The following is a 17,957-nucleotide window of genomic DNA, read 5'->3' as shown; positions in this document are numbered from 1 at the left end:
GCCTCTCACCTTCTAAGCAGTAAGCTGTTTTGGAGGTAACAATCTCTGGGTGTCTCTGTCTTTGTCACTAAAATGGGGATAGTAACAGTACTTAAGTAGTGGGGTTGTCAGAAGGAATACATGAGTGAATACATGTGAGTTGTCTACCAAAGTGCATGGCACACAGTAAGTTCTCGGTGAATGCTGTCTATCATGATTTAATCTCTTGGGTGTCAGTTTCTGGATATGCAAAGTGAGTGGTCAGATGCTGTGGGGACCACTTCTACCCTCTATTCGCAAACCCTAGAGGCCCACGGTGGCTTTCAGCCAGCTCACTCTCCCAGGCACTGGGAAAGGCACCCACAGCATCTTCTTCCAGAGCTCGCTGAGCCTCACCAGCTAGTATCTGTCTCTTTGTGGTCACACTTTGCAAGGTGCGGTGCTGAATGAAAGACCTGGTCTCCAAGGTCAGCACGACAGACAGGGTATCTAGATGCTTCGTGAAGACAAACCTGAACACAATCAAGGAAATTCTCGTTTCCTATGGAATTGCAAAGGAAGGTGAGAGGCCGAGATGGTGGGTACAGTGGGCAGGTTGGGCCTTCCATGCATGGTGGTTGCCAGCTGCTGCTCTGGGCTCCCTACATTGGTCCGTCTGCTCTACGCTGTTAAGGTCTCTTACCAAAACACGATGCTTTCTCTCAGCTAGACGAGCACTCTCCCCCACCCTCCAACCATGGCAGCACAGCATCATGTTGAACAGCCTAGGACTTGGGAGCTATGTGACCTAGGGCTGGTGACTTAAGCTCTCTGTAAAATGGGGCCAGCAATACTCTCTTCCATATGGGTTGCGTAAATGAACATATGCTGACGGGCTCAGAGCAGTACTTGGCACATGGTATATGTCACATGTGTGTTAGGCAATATCATTTATTCGACTGTTTTATCCCATTTAGAAGTCAGTCAGACTTTTCAACCAAGCCCTGCTAAAAGGTTTCTAATCTGGTTTAATGGATACAAATCCACATTGTGAATATATTGTTACAGAAATCCTTTTCTAAGCTAATCCTCTTTAATTTTCAAAAGAAAATCACTCCTACAAAGGCCTTTGAGTATAAAATGAGGCCAAGAGAAGTATTTGTGTCACAGAGAGCCAAGAAAAGCTAACTGAGGAGCACAGGGGACCATCCCAGAAAGCCCTCTGGCCCTCATAGCTCAGGAGTCCCCTGCCCAGGCCCTTTCTGGACTCTTCCAGACATGCTTTCTCTGTACCAAACCCCTTCGCACTCCTGGCTGTGTGACCCTCACCTCGATCCCCTGTGATCCCCATAATGCGCCAGTAGACGGACCCTGCCACCTCCTTCTGGTGGAAGCCAGCATTTGCTGTGCCTGTAAACCTGGAGCCTCCCCAGGGTCTGTCCAGCTCTCACTATGTGGCATTCAGATTCCACTACTCCTTGTTCTAGATCCATGAGCTGAAACTGGCAAGCCCTGCCAGCCAGCCACTGGGGGTTTCTACGGGCCTACCTCAGGGGACAGGGCCTTGGAAGATGACTTTCATGTGGATTTAAGAAACAGAAGCCACATTCATGTTTTAAAAAATTATCCCAAGGAGTACATCAATAAATGCAGGTGGTTTTACCTGAGGCAAGTAAAGTGACTGTGTTTTTAGAAAGGGAGGCATTTTCTTGATGGAAAATACCTAGTCCCTAGAGGAAGAGAACCAGGTGCCTCAAGGATCAAAGGTGCTAAGGGCTGAGGAGAGAGGTTTGCCAATGGCCAGTTTTAATGGAGAGCCGCCTCTGTGTTTAAAAAACAAAAGGCCTATTTCCCAGACAACTACAAGGTCACTATTACTTAAGGAGGCTGGCAGGGCCCAGGACAATTCCAATTGTTTTGGAAAACAATTTGGTTCCACTCAGCCTGACCACAAACATCTGCGAACTCAAAGGCATTAATATATCTGTATCGTGAATTATATAGGGAAATTTATCGTGCAAATCATATAATACCCTGCAACCATTTTGGAATATGTAATAACTGTTCCTTTGGGTGAAACAATGAATTATATTGCTATATTGGGCTTAATTTATTATTGTACCCTGAGGAAAAATTCCGAAACAGTGATTATGAATTATGACCACGATTTGCTACAACATTTTCCAATTTAAAACCAACAGTGTTATATTTCTTTCTCTTTATTTTCAGAGTTAGGCCTTTTACATAAGATTGGAGTGAGTCAGACTATAAGATACGGTACTTACCTATTATTCCCAATTAAGAAAGAAGTTAACTGGACATTAATTAGCCTGTCATAAAAGTACTGAACATTACAGCCTTCTGCCCGATCCTCTTGCAGTAACACAATAGAAAGTAAGAAGTCTGCTGATTCTGATTGCTTTAGTCATTGATACCTCCATGCTGGAATCACCAGTGTTACTGGGAGTGTCTTTAGACAATGACTCAGGACAGTGGAATGAAACAGAAGCATGCTGCATCAACCTCATTGTGGGAAGAGGAGCCGTACTCTGATACATCAGTTACTAAATCACGTGCTGCACATGTACAGGGCATGCCACCGTGCACAGACATGGCAGTATCTCTCTGGTGGGAGGGAGCCACCATTTGGTCTGCCCTGCCCTCTGCTGGGTGCTCTTACAGGTGCTACTGCATCCAGCACTTGAGACAATTCTGTGGGGTACTGATTCTGAAGAGATCACTGATGGCAGTGATTTCTAGCCTCAGCTTACAAAGACAGTAAGTGGTATAAATTCATGGTCAACTCTGTCTAGTCCCAAAGCCCATGTTCTTTCATCATCCCTCCGCGGGATGGGAGCGCCAGGTGATTGTGGATATCCTCACTGCCAGCCTTCCTCTTGTCCACCTTTCACACCTACAGGCTGCTAAGTCACATAGCTGCAAAGGTCAACATACTTAGCTCACCACTGCCTCCCAGAGAAAGGCAAAAATCCTTGGACAAACAACCCACACCACTGTTATTCTAGCTATTTCCTTTATGAAGAGTGGTGGAGTGCATAAAAAAAATAAAAATAAAAAAGAGAAAGAAAAAGAAAAAGCCCAACACAGAAGGCAAACTCTTCTTAAACACAAATGTATTCTTTCTTAATGAAGAGACAGAGCTGTACACATTTTTTCTCTAGCAAAGAAATGGGGCAATGGTATAATATTTGGGGAAATGACTCATTTCCACTCATAAAAGGATTTCATATAAACTGATGAAAACCTAAGAGATTTTTAAGAAACTTCTGCCATTATTTGGCTGTAAGATGGGAATATGATCCAATCCCTCTTTATGTTCCTTTGTGGGCTTCTCCGCCCCAGCCTCCCTCCAGTGGAGTGTACCCCAGGGTGGTGTCCACAACCCCTTCTCCTTTCTCGCTGTTCATCTTGTTTCCAGAGAGCCTCGCCCAAGCCCATGCTTCAGATATCAGCTGTAAGATGTCTCCCACGTGCTTTTCTCTAGCCCGAGCCCTGGAGCCCATAGACACCTCTCATGAATGTCCCACAGGTGCCTCAAACTCACACCTGTCTACATGAAATTCATCATCTCCTGCTCAGCCCCAGCCTGCCCACCTTCTGTGCACCCTCCCATGGCAGAAAGTGCAAGGTTCCTTCCTCATCTCACACTTCAGTGCAGGCCATTTCCCACGCCACAGCTCTCAACACTACCTTCACTGCCACTCCTGGCTCAAGGCCCTCATCATCTCTCAACCTGACTGACCGCAATGACTGCTTGGAATTCCTGCGGCTGTCTTCCTCTAACCACCCTCTACACAATGTGCACCTCGAGGGTCTAGCTCCCCCATTTGCTGGATTTGGTGAGCACTTAATTCAAGTCATAAGGTGAATTCTGGAACAGGAAAGAAGCTGGAGAGGAAGGCAAGAAACTTGCAGGGCAATTTAAGGTGTTTGAGTCATTTCCTTAGTTCAGAATTATTTTTGTCTATAAAGGATAAAGACAGCTCTGCTTAGTATTCCAAAGAAAGTATCACAGGCTCTGAAGGAGAACCCCCAAAGCAAGTCTCAGGGAAGTCAGGACTAACAGTACCATCACTGGAATCAGTTTCAAGCTTCCAAGGCCATGATTTTAAAGGGGAAACCACTCATCTGGGTGGATAAATCTGTGCGAAACTGAATTGTACATGAAAGGCATATGAAAATGCTCTGAGCTCCAGCTGCCATCCTGCATGCCCTGACCCTGCCATGACAGCATACACGCCACAGTCCTTCCCTACTGATGGCACATGGGCAGCTGTGCCCAATCTCTTCCACCCTGTGCAGGGAGAGGCTGTTTTGCCTCTTTGTATAACCTGCCACTCTGAAGGGTAAAGGAAGGGGAAACAGAATTTTTCAAGCACTGTGTTGCACGCACCTCATGGGCCAGCTCGCTCAGACTTTAGCCCCACCTGTGAGGTGGCCATTATTTGCCCATTTCACAGATGAGGGAACAGAGGTCCCGAGCAGTGAGAGGGCCCAGGGCTGCAATGATGAGAGGCCAGGTGTGGACTCCAGTCAGACGATGCACTGTTCCCACTAGGCTGTGCTGCCTTTTGGATTTTGGCTTTTGGCTTTTTTTTGCCTTCACTTGTTCATGTCATTTTTAGGAAAGAGATTTGGTTTCAGTCTTTTATTTCAGGCATGGAGAAGAATTTTTAGGAAAGAGATTTGGTTTCAGTCTTTTATTTCAGGCATGGAGAAGAAACAGGGGGTCCAGAGAGCAAGAGGATGCTAAGCTAGTCCTCTGCCCTTGGCAGCCAATGCTCACAAGAGCAGACATGTGGACCTGGACATCCCTGGAGGTCCCCAGCCTGCACCACTATGCTTACAATGACACTTCAGTGGGCCGGCGTGGCTGTTCTGACTCCTGCCTGGCTGGCCTATGTCAGTGTGCCACGCTGCTCCTATGCAGCAACACTCACCTAGACCACCAGAACCAACTGGAGAAAAAGCGCAGGGTTGGAGCCAGAGCTTGGTTCTGCTGTTTTACTGGTTCTGTGACGTTGGGCAGGGCTTTAGTTTTTGTGCATCATTTTCTTCAACTGCATAATAGTGATAATTCCTACTTGAGTGGATTGTCATGAAGATTCAACAGGACAACATATGCAAAAGGCTTGGGATAGAGAAGCCATTCATAAGTATCCATAATACTAGTAATAACTGAACACGAGAACATTCTAATAGTTATTACTGATGATTCTGTCTTACTGTTGAAAACAACCTATAGCTTTTATGTTATACTCATCAAAGTCACTCATGTATTCAACAAAGAATTCCCAAACACTGTTCTGGGCTCTAGGAATATGGTGAGGAAAACAAGACAAGATTCTGCTCTCACAGAGCTTGTGCTCTAGTGGGGATATGGGGGGAAAGCAAGTAGGGTCATGGGACACAGTATCTGGGAGCTGCTGCAGGTGGTATCACCGGGCCTCTCTGAGGGAAAAAAACACCTGAGACCTGTAAGACATGCCAGGAGTAGACAGAGAGAACTTGAAATTTCAGGTGGCATAAGTAGCAACACAAATGCCTCAGTCTGAGAGGCTCAAGGCTGGGGAAAAGACTGGATCCCATGCTTCCTCAATAGAGCTGTTTTCACGCTCCACTTCTTACCTTCTTGAGGGCTGGAAATCCAGCTCTTCCCTGATTAACTAGGGGATTCTGGGCAAGACCCTTTGCTGCCTTTTGCCAATGTTAAAATGAGATGCTAATGTTCCACCACCTCTTAGTGCAATTATTAAGAGTATCATGGATAAAATGAGAATCAAAAAGTTCTGTCCACTGCAAACTGCTGCACACTTAAAATGCTGTCACTTGCCAGGCAGAGTCACTGGAGGCATGCTGTGTGGTAGCCACATTCCCCACGTCTTAGGCACAGGACGGTGTCACATCCTAGCAGCTCTAGATGACATCTGTTCTCACACACAGGTAGCATATTCCATTTGGCTTCTGTCACACCAGTATCCAGATGAGCTGCACACACACTGCTGGACATGAGCTGGCAGGGGCTTGGCAGACCTATCAGTTTCCTTTTGAAACCCACCTAGAGATGATAAGCTAAGCAGCTGGAAACTCGAGGGCAGGTAACTAAAAGGAGGTGCTATCAGTAGTTAAGGTAAGATTTCACTTTTCAGTCATTATCTTACTTTTTTCACATTACCATAGCACTAGCAATTCAAACAATTAAAAAGCATCATAGTGGCATTTATAAAAGACCTATTTAGTCTAGACGACTATTTTACTGTTGTTGAAAAGACATCTATTATTAGTAAAATTCTTCCAAGGAAAAATTTATTCTTTAATTATGCTACTGCAAATTTAAAGCATATGAAAGGCACACTAAGAATTAGGAACTCAAATGGGAAAGTGTATATAAGATACACATTTATAATTTTTAAAACTCAGTATAAAAATCAGGGCAAGGGCATTGAGGATGAGTTTCTCAATGAAACAGTCTCATGAAAACCAGTTAAAAATAAATGATTAGGCAGAGAATAGCATTACCATTTGTATTTCTTCTGGGGATAACTCATCTTCACCTTTGCCATCTCCCCAGGTTCCCAATTCAGGTTGTGTTTCAGCCAAAATCTTTTCTGTTCAAAAAAAATTGAAAATAGAAGACCAAATATTCATTTTAGAATAGGCTGGCTTAGGATGTAATCATAACACAAACATGAGATGGAGCAGAATCTTACAGCTTTGTCCATATATGTCATGATCTCTGGGCTAATATTCAGGAACTGCAGACATGATTCTTTCACAACATTTAGGCTGTAAATTGTCTTTGTGCAGGCACATGCATGTGTGCGTGTGGTGGGGAGGGGACCTACACACGGTTTCAATATTGCACCAATGTCAGCAATGGCTGCAAACTAAATGGACATTCTTCAGAATGAGTCTTAAAGTATGTTTTACTTCAGGACACATACATGCCTCTCTACTTGTAAAAACTGTAAGACATATTTTTAATGTAAAAAATACGTATGCATATACATGTATATATATACACACACACACACATATATATATATACAGGAAGTGATATACCGTTCCCCAATCCTATTCCTCTCCCAGAAGTTACTGCTTTGATGTAGCGTCATAGATTTTATCTAAACATATTCACATCCAAAGATATGAGTCCCTGCCTACCTATGAAATTCAAGTAATACACAGTTTTGTGTGTATGGTTGCTTTTCACACAGATATCAATGGTAACATACTGTTCTAAAACTTGCTTTGTATGATTTATTGATACATCTTGGAGATCGTCCAAGTAGATCTACCTTGTTCTTTTAAGTTGCTGCATGATATTCCATCGTGAGGATACACTAGTCTTTAGCCATAACTACACTGACAGACCTCAGTGGTTTCAGACTGTTCACTGGGGTAATAATGGTACTGTGTCCCAGTCTGTGCTTTGTACACATGCTGGAGTGACTCTCTAGGACAGACACCTGGGCATGGAACTGCTGAATGGGAGCGTAGGGACATTTTAATCTGGAGAACTTTTTCATTATGATCAACAAAACATGATGCGTCCTCCATGAAGCATGTCAATACCACAGGCCCCTAGAAAGGACTGCTGCTGCCCAGGATGACAGTAAGAGGTCTGTGCAGTTCATCAATGGGGTGGGGTTGGGAGCGGAGGGGAGAGGGATGGCAGGGATGGATCCTCGGGGGAGACTTTAATGAAATCACTTTGTGTCTGTGTGTCTCAGTGGTGTCTCTGGGCTTATCAGTGAGCTTCCAAGTACTCAAAGGCAAATACTGCTTCTTTTCCTTTTTTCCTCAATCTCAATAAATTTCCTGTAGTCGACCTCAGCCCCATGAGATGGTGACAAGTCCAGATCTTTGAATAGGGGAAGAGAACATAATGATAGCAACAGGGTAGAGAAAGCTGACTAGGCAGGCCATGCCTGAAAGTTATGGTTATTTATTAGAAATATATCTTTACAAAAAAAGTCTCCATGTCATCCACAACTTAGTGCATGCAGGCTTTTAGAAAAATGGCTGTTTTTACCAGAAGTGTCATTATAGAAAAACATGTTTGTAAAAGGTTGGCTAAAAGTATCTTTAGAAATGATCTGGTATTTTCCTGAGATGACATTCTTTGGGTAGGAACATTTGTACTTTCATCTACCCCCCATCCCCACCTTACGAGCTGTCTCCTACTTGTCCTCATTATGGTATCCATTGCAAGCTTTTACTGTTGTTGATTTCTTTTTTAAGGATAAAAACACCAAAATTAGAAACAGAAACCTTGTTCATATCTGAACTAAGCATAAATTAACTCTGAGCTAGAATGGGAAAGTTCTCTTAGCAGAACTCACACTCTACAGCATGCTCATTTGTGGCCATCAGAAGCCTTCTTGACAGGCTGCCATAAGGATCAGCTTGAAGCACAGCACCCACCAAGCCAGTCCTCTGCGCAGGCCACCCGTGCACCCTGGTGCCACAGAGGCAAGTCCAGACTCCCTAGTCTGGCATTCAAGGCTCCACCCACTCTTCCAAGCTTACTCCCACCTCTCCTCCCACTGACGGGCTTCACTGATCCCCAGGGGTCTTCTTTACTGACTACATTCCACCCAAGCTCCAGGCTTTCTGGCCTCTGAGCATTTGCTCATGCTGCTGCCTCTGTCTAGAACTTTCTAAGCTTTCATTTTTTTTTTTTTTTCAGGTCCAGACTCACTTTTTTTTTTTTTTTTTTTTTTGAGATGGAATTCCGCTCTTGTTGCCTAGGCTGGAGTGCAATGGCTTGATCTTGGCTCACCGCAACTTCCGCCTCTTGGGCTCAAGTGATTCTCCTGCCTCAGCCTCCCGAGTAGCTGGGATTACAGGCATGTGCCATCACACCCAGCTAATTTTGTATTTTTAGTAGAGATGGGGTTTCTCCATCTTGGTCAGGCTGGTCTTGAATTCCGACCTCAGGTAATCCACCCACCTTGGCCTCCCAAAGTGCTGGGATTACACGTGTGAAACACCGCGCCTGGCCCAGACTCACTTCTTAGTGCTGCCTCCTCTTGAAGTCTCCCTGGCCCTCTGCCCTCTCTTGAGGTACTACTTACTTTCTCCCAGGGGCTAGAGTATTATCTTTCCCATCAACTGTGAGCTCCTTGAGGGCAGGAATCACATCCCTGAAACTTCCTGAGCTCCATTGTGACACCCAAACGAAATACTCATTGGAGCTTTCCAGATTTTGGTTTTCAGATTAGAGATGCTCAACCGGTAAGTATAATGCAAAATATGCAAAAATTTGAAAAAACTCCAAATCCAAAACACTTCTGGTCCTAAGCATCTCAGATAAGAGATACTCAACCTGTAATTTCTGTGACATGTCCAGGACTGTGCCTAGCATCTGGAAGACAAGAGTTAATAAGAACTGCCATGAGACTATGGAGAAGGATGCCACAGGGGACTCCCAGGTCTCTCCTGGCTCTAGCACGCCATCACCCTGTGATTCACGCAAAGAACCCTGTTCCACTGTCTCTCGGATATAGCAAACTATGCAGGCATCCGTATGTGGGGGTGCCAGCCAGACACACAGATCGCAGACATCCATGACCACATTGTGTATGTGCCCCCACATTTTCGGACTTCATGGAGACCCTGTATTTCTTCTGCATCTCCTGTGCATCAGGAACTGTTCTAAGCCTTGGGCCGTCTAGTATCTGTGGTGACAGGCAGCACATCAACACAGATTTGCATTTTGTCCTGTTGGTTTGACTGGCTGTGAAAGGCCGCTGAGGTTGCACACTCTACCTGGGCGCAGGCCTGTAAGCTCAGAGCTGACATGCAGGGCACGGCTGCCAGGGAGGCAATGCTGCCTCTCCTGAGGCTGGCACACAGGGCTCCTGAGGCAGACAGATCCCGGCCTCACCCCTCTATAGCAGGCCCTTTCTCCTGCACCCCGCCAGCTCCCAGGTGACTGGGTGAAAGCACCTCCTGCCTCCGTGGCAGTCACGAAGATCAACTGTGACAGACACAAAGGCTGCCACCTCCTGCTTCCTTTGCTTTATGCAAATACAAACACCAAAACATGTCTGAGACTGTGCTACTTCGTTCCTGTGGTGTACTCTTGCCAACATGTCAAAAGGAAGAAATGCAAGGCAAGATATTCATCTCAATTCGTACCTGGATGTTCTTCAGTGGCAGGGTTTTCTTCAGAGTCTTTTGAAGGGCTCTGTGAAACTTTCTCAGAAGATGTGGATTCTCTTGTCTTTGTATTTGGTTCTGGTTCCAGCTTAGATCTAAAAATACATAATTAGCAGTCAGGTGTTTTATTTCCATAACAGGATTCCTTTTTGACAACAGAAGAAGTCACATGTGACCCTGCAATTTTGTCCTGTGCCCCCGTACTGGGGAGCAGTCACTGCTTCTGGGCCCAGTGGCTATCCGGACACACCTCCACTGGGGCACTTAACACTGGCATTGTTGCCTGCAGGGTAGAGATTGTGCACGCCCTCTGCATTTGCAGCCATGGCACAGTGACCAGCATGCAGGGGCAGGCTACAGTTGGTATGTGCTGAATATGCTCCATAGACTGACACCACACTCAACAAACCCAGGAAGCTGGATTGATGCTCACCCAGCAGTAGACACTAATGCAAAAAGATTGCTGAATATGTTATTAATTATAATATATAATACATATTATACATATATTCATATGTATATATACCCCCACACATATATACCCCCAACATATGTATACCCACACATACACACACCACACACATATATATACATGTATATACCCACACACATATATATACCCTCCCACATATATACCCACACACACATATATACCACCACACACATACCCACACATGTATACACACAATATATATACCACATATATATACCCCCACACACATATATACCCCCTACATACACACATATCCTCTACAAACTTACATGCATGTATATCCCCCCACATATACACACATATCACATACACATATTCATATATACTCACCCACATACACACACATATATACACACACACATATACACACACCATGTATACACACCCACATATACTACATATATATACCCCCACTCACATATATACCCCCTACACACACATACACACCATATATGTACACATATGCATATATACCCCTCACACATACCCTTCCACACACACATACACCTACACACACATATGCATATGCACACACACTGATATATACTCCCACATGTACACACACATATACCCCCACATACACACACACATACAAACACATGCATATATATCCCCTACCTATATATATACACACACACATACCCCCCAACATATATACTTACACACACACATATATACCTATACCCACACGTGTACATGTTCTAAGTCACATCTTAATATAAGTGAACTCTGAAAGCACAAGTCCTTAAATACCCACTCGAAGGCACAGACTCATTTCAGGACTGAGTCCTCTGCACTTGGCATTCCCCTGCTTCTTCCCCACAGGCTCTTCCCAGGACATCATCTTCCTTCCCGCCTACAGGGCTTGGCTCAGTTTCACCTACTCAGAGAGGCCACCTCTGACTCTTCTATCAAGGAAAGGCTGCCTCCCACTCCTCTGCACCTGTTTTCTCCATAGCAGTTATCACAGTCTATAATCTGTTTATTTATCTGTTGGTTGTCAGCCTTGCTCCTAGATCCCAGATTCTGGATTAGTGCCTGGTATTCAGTTTCATAAATATATGTTGAATGAATGAATGCATTATAAATACAAGTAAATGATTAATAAGAGAAAAAATTTTGGTTATGAAACAACGGACTTTGTAATAGCTTTGCTAGAATCTACATAAACACTATAAAATTATAGTCAGAGTGCTAAAAAGATCTAGGATAAATTCCATATTGTTAGGCAGAGAGACTATAATTAAAGGAACAATGTAAATGCATATTAGGGTGATATTACTAATGCCAACTAACATTTGTTAATGGCTTATATAGTGGACATTTTTTCTAAGCAATATATATGGATAAATTTATTTGATTTCGAATATCCCCATTAGGTAGGTACTAATATTAACAACCTTTTAACAAAGGAGGAAACTGAGGCGTAGAGAAGTTAGGAAACTTGCCCAGGTCACAGTAAGCAAATGGCTGGGCTGGGACATGACCTCAGGGAACCTAGCTCTGACGCCCATGCTTATAACAACTGCTCCATGTGGGGTATATTCTACCCATCCTGGGCTGTGGGAAAGGACTTCTGTGGTCAAATCAGTCTGAGAAAGTTAGGTCAAACCTAGACAGGTGTTTCACTATATAAGTTTTCAGAGCCTTTAATATGCTCAAATACATTCTGAATTTCCAAAAAGGATGGCTTTTGCAAATAACCTGATTGCAGAGACTCTCTTCATAGAGTTTTTTGAGAGTAGTTTTCAAAAAAGATGATTTAGGAAATGCTCCTCTACAAAATTTAACAAAAAAAATTTTCAAAAGTAACTGTGTTATCAATCTTTTTAATTGTTCAGGTTACTACAGTTGAGTCATAAAACTTAGTGCCTTGAAACAGTGAGATTTATTACTGATCAGTGTTTCTGGGGGCAGGAATTTGGGAACACCTTGGCTGGGTGGTTCTGGCTCTGTGTGTCTCAGGAGGGTACAGTTAGAAGGCAACTAGGGCTGCAGTCATCTGAAGGGTTGACCAGGGCTGGAGGGTTCACTTCCAAGGAGGTCACACACATGGCTAGCAAGTTGGTGCTTGCTGGGAGCCTCATTTCTTCTTCATGGAGCTGCATGAGTGTGTTACTGGTGCATGGCAGCTGGCTGCCTGCAGGGCTGGCAGTCTCAAAGACTTTGGTGGAAGCTTCAATGCCTTTCATAACCTTGCCTTAGAAGTCAGAAATCATGATCCTAGCCATATTCTACTGCCCAACGCATTCGCGATGGTCCACTAGGGTTCAAGGGGAAGAAACTCAGACTCCAATTTGCTTTCTCAATGGAGCAGTGATAACATCACTTTTTAAGAAGAGCATGTGGTATGGGATATATTTGGGGGCAGCTTTCTTTGGAAAATACAATCTGCTATTCTAAGTATCAAAATATGCACAAAGATAAAGTTATAAGGATATTCACCACAGCACTGCTTATAACAACAATAACAAAATGACTTAAATGTTCATCATAATGTACCTCATTTACAGTTGGAAGATACAATGAAAGAGACGATTCTACTTGCAATAGCCAAAACAAAACAAAAGATAGAAAACTAACAATATCAACAAAAACTTTAGAATAAACTTAAGCCCAAAGCCCATATGTAAAAAACCAAAAAAGACTTATGAAAGACACAAAGGAAAGAAAGGACACATCATTCTTGATAGAAAAAGAAATATAAAGATGTTAGTTCTCCCTAAGTTAATTTATAAGTGTAATGTGATCTCAATTAAAAAAAAAAAATCACCAGGTCCCATCCTGAAGCTGGACAAATCAACTATGAAATTCATCTGGAAATAAGCAAGAATGGTCAGAAAAAGTGTAAACAAATATTGAACTCTAGTTAATGATATGCATACTAAAGTATTTAAGGGGAAGGGCACTGTTAGAAGTTTACTCTGAAATCTATTTTAAAAAGAGGCTAAATGAATATAGAATGATAGGCAGGTAAAAGCAGCATGTATAGTAAAATGTAAATGCTCAAATCTAGGGTATAGGTATATGGGCGTTCACTGCAAAATTCAATTCTGCCATATGTTTGAAAAGATTTATAATGAAAATATCATGAAGATTAGGAAGGGGAGGGAATAATAGCCAAGAAAACCCTAAAAAACCAAGTGTGGTATTAGGGCATGAAAAGATTGACAGACCAATGAATAGGATATAAAATTCAAAACCGGACTCAATTGCATATGTGTATTTAATATATGATATGGTTTAATAAGTTGCACTGGGATAATTGGTAGTTATATGAAAGAAAAAATGTTTTCCCTTTCCCTATACTATACACCAAGGTAAATTCCAAATGCATCAGAGATACACACATAAAAAAATGAACCACACATGTGAAAAAAAAAAATGCGTGAACCAAGTGTGGTGGCTCACCCCTGTAATGTCAGCACTTTGGGAGGCCGAGGAGGGCGGATCACTTGAGGTCTGAGGCCAGCCTGGCCAATATGGTGAAAGCCTGTCTCTACTAAAAATACAAAAATTAGCCGGGCGTGGTGGCACACACCTGTAGTCCCAGCTACTCAGCAGGCTGAGGTGGGAGAATTGCTTATACCTGGGAGGTGGAGGTTTGCAATGAGCCGAGATCACCCACTGCACTCCAGCCTGGGCGACAGAGGGAGAGTCCATCTCAAAACAAAACAAAACAAAACAAAGCACCATGAGTGGTGGGGGATGTTGACAGTGGCGAAGACTATTGGTGGCGAAGGCTATTAGTGTACTGGCGGGTGGGGGGACAGTGAAGGGGGTATATGGGAACTCTTGGTACTTTTTGCTCAATTTTGCTATGAACCTAAAAACTGCTCTTAAAATAACAAGTTTATTTAAAAAAAAAACAAACCCACCATAGGTAAAGTAAAAAGAGAAAAAGACCAACAGCTCTACAGTAAACTAGGCAAGAAAGTTCACACAAATGTAAATGGCTTTTAAACACATGAAAAATGCTCAATCTTCCTCATAAGATGATGCATATCAACAACTACACTGCGTCATTATTTCTTGCCTACTGGGACTGGTGAAAACACCCAAATGTGAAGACATAATGGGTGGGTCAGGCTGTCAAGCAGGGCACTTCTGTGTATTGATGGTGAGCGTGCCAAACAGTGTGACTCCTATGGAGGGGACCTTGGTAATACCCTGCAAATTAACATGTATTTAATCTCTAATCCAGCAATCCCACTTACGGGACTCTATCCCAAAGATATAATGATAATATGAAAAGGTTATTGATTATAGCAACTTTGTAATTCAATTTTAATATGGCGAAGGCCTAGGAAAAATCCACATGTCCATCAACATGGAACTGGTGGAAGACACTCTGCAGTACTATGGAGCTGTAAAACAGAATGTATACCTTTATATAGTGCTCTAGAGCAATCAAACAAGACGGGAAAAAGCATGTACAGAAGGGATCTTCCTTATCTGATAAACATGTACAAAATCTACAGTGAGCATCATACTTTATGATAAAAGCCTAAGTGTTTTCCCTAGGATGAGGAACAAGGTAAGGACCTGGTAGATGTGAACAACAGAGGAACAGAAAACAATTACAAAATCATTTTATGAGGCCAGTATTACCCAGATTCAGAAACCTATGAAGATATTACAAGAAAATTAGATATATATCTTCATGAACATAAAAGCATCCTTAATACAAGCAAACTGATTTTAGCAATATATAAAGACAATAATGTATCATGACCAAATGGGGTTTAACTCAGGAATACAAAGTTGGCTTAACATTTGAAAATTGATCAATGTAATATATCCCCTTAACAAAAAAAGAAAAAAGCCTACATGATCATTGCATTAGATGTAGAAAAAGCATTTGAAAAAGTCAAGATACCCTGATGATAAAAACTTTCAGCAAACTAGGAAAATAAGGTATGCAATAAAGGGATGACTCAGCAGGTTTGTGGTGTTCAAATTCTGCACATTCCAAGGAAAAAACTGGCCCTTGCTTGGCTCCTGGGAGATAACCTCTAAGCTCCTAGAATATCTTGTCTGATGACAGTATCTGTATACCTGGGGACATTCCAGATAGTTTATGCTAACAGTGTGATTTATGACTGGGGGCCTGGGCCACTGTATCAGTGCACGGCAGACACACTTGATGGCAATTGAAGAAATGAGGGCTGCCATGTGGAGGTTGCTTGGTGGGAGGATGGCTAAGTGAAGGTGCTATATAAACTACATTCTTTTTACAAGCAGTAGTGGTTCTCCTGTGCAGCCCACTGCCACTGGACTGCTCTATAAATAAGCTCCCCCAAATAAACTCCGTTCTGTTTGTTGGCTTGGGGTCTCTTCTTCAGCCTCTCTGAACCAAGTGCCATCCCCACTGAAGTTAACAGGGGTCTGACATGACAATCAATTTGACCTCTGGAGGGGATGGCGACTGAGTTAACTATGGCCTGCTATGCTAGCACTTCACATCTACATCACTGACCCCCAGTGAAGACCCTGAACACCAAGGCTCAGGTGAGCTTCCCTGATTGACAGTACATGGTGACACAGGTATTGGGAGTCACATATTGGGAGAATTAAGTGCGTCTACACTATTCCACTGGGAGAGGACAGCTAGAAGCTTGTACCTGGTCTCTCCTGGACTTTGTCCTATGTTCCCTTTAGCTTTGGTGATTTTAATCTGTATTCTTTCACTATAATATACTGTAACTGTGAGTATAATAGCGTTTCTGAGTTCTGTGAATTCTTGTAGGAAATCCCTCAATAAGAAAGGAAATTTCCTTAACCTGATAAAGAACAGCTACATAATACGTACTTCTGTGATATACACATAAAAAAATGAACCACAAATGTGAAAAAAAAAAAAAAAACCAAACAAACATGGGTGCACTGGGTGCAGTGGCTCATGCCTGTAATCCCAACACTTCATACTTAATGGTGAAGTATTAAATCCTTGTCCCTTAATCAAGAGCAAGGAAAAGATGTCCATCCTAAACACTTCTATTCAATATGGTACCAGAGGTCCAGGCCCTAGCCAGTGCAATAAAACAAGAAAGGAACAAGAAATAAAAGGCATAAAGATTAAAAAGCAAAACTACTGTTATTCACATATGGTATGATTATGTATGTAGAAAATTGATAGAATTTACAAAAAAAGGCTGAGTGTGGTGGCTCACGCCTGTAATCCCAGCACTTTAGGAGGCTGAGGCAGGTGGATCACCTGAGGTGAGGTCAGGAGATCAAGAACAACCTGGCCAATGAGGTAAAATCTCGTCTCTACTAAAATACAAAAATTATCTGGGCATGGTGGCGGGTGCCTGTAATCCCAGCTACTCAGAAGGCTGAGGCAGGAGAATTGCTTGAACCCAGGAGGCAGAGGTTGCAGTGAGCCAAGATGGAGCCATTGCACTCCAGCCTGGGCAACAAGAATGAAACTCTGTCTCAACAACAACAACAACAACAACAAGAATTTACCAAAAAAAGCTACTAGAACTACATGTGAATTACTCACAGTTGTACACAGATCAATATACAAAAAATGTATTTCTATATACTAGCAATGAGAAACTGGAAAATAACATTAACAAAATGGTATCATTTATAAGAGAATAAAAAAATCCAGGAATAAATCTAACAAAAGATGAGCAAGATGTCTACACTGAAAACAACAAAATATTGCTGAGAAAAAGAAATTTAAAAATAAAGTCAAAGACAGAAATAAATGCAAAGATATACTATGTTTGTGGATAGATGTTAAGATGCCCATTCTCCCCAGATTGATCTATAGATTCAACATAATCCCTATAAACATCCTGGCAGATTTTCTGAAGAAATTGAAAAGGTGATTCCAAAGTTGATATGAAAATACACAAAAATCTAAAATAGCAAAAAAAGTACTGAAAAATTAGAAATCTGAAGGATTTACAACTAGCTGATTCCAAGACTTATGATAAAACCACAGTAATCAAGACAGTGTGGCAGTAGAATAAGGACAATCAGACCAATGATACTGAATAGAATCCAGAAGCAGACATATACATGTTTCGGTCAACTGACTTTTGATGATGATGCCAGGTCAATTCAGTGAGAAAAAGAAAGTGTTTTAAACAAACATTGATATAATAAATATTTATATACAATAAAATAAACCTTAATCCCACCCAGATGTTTATATAGAATAAAATAAACCTCAACCCCATCTCATTCTATCAAAAAGTTGGTCTGAGACAGATGATAGACCTCAATAAACATACCACCCAGAATCATAAAGCTTCTAGAAGAAAACATAAAAGAATATCTTTGTGACCTTGGGGTAGACAAA

At 42.4% G+C, this 17,957-nt stretch overlaps 1 protein-coding gene across 5 annotated transcripts in view; it reads right to left on the bottom strand.

Moving 5' to 3' along the window:
* Positions 1-17,957, bottom strand: part of STX18 (syntaxin 18) — a 125,575-nt gene that overhangs the window by 9,755 nt on the left and 97,863 nt on the right. For all 5 annotated transcript variants that reach the window (XM_078001863.1, XM_028848104.2, NM_001260531.1 and 2 more), the window contains 2 exon segments: positions 10,126-10,241; positions 6,499-6,587 (listed from right to left, as the gene is read on the bottom strand). In XM_078001863.1, coding sequence (XP_077857989.1) covers positions 6,499-6,587; positions 10,126-10,241 — 205 coding nt within the window.

This window comes from Macaca mulatta, chromosome 5, assembly GCF_049350105.2.
Source record: "Macaca mulatta isolate MMU2019108-1 chromosome 5, T2T-MMU8v2.0, whole genome shotgun sequence".
In the NCBI taxonomy this organism is placed as follows: Eukaryota; Metazoa; Chordata; class Mammalia; order Primates; family Cercopithecidae; genus Macaca; species Macaca mulatta.
Note: the sequence above shows the minus strand (reverse complement) of the source record. Positions and strands in the feature narration are given on the sequence as shown.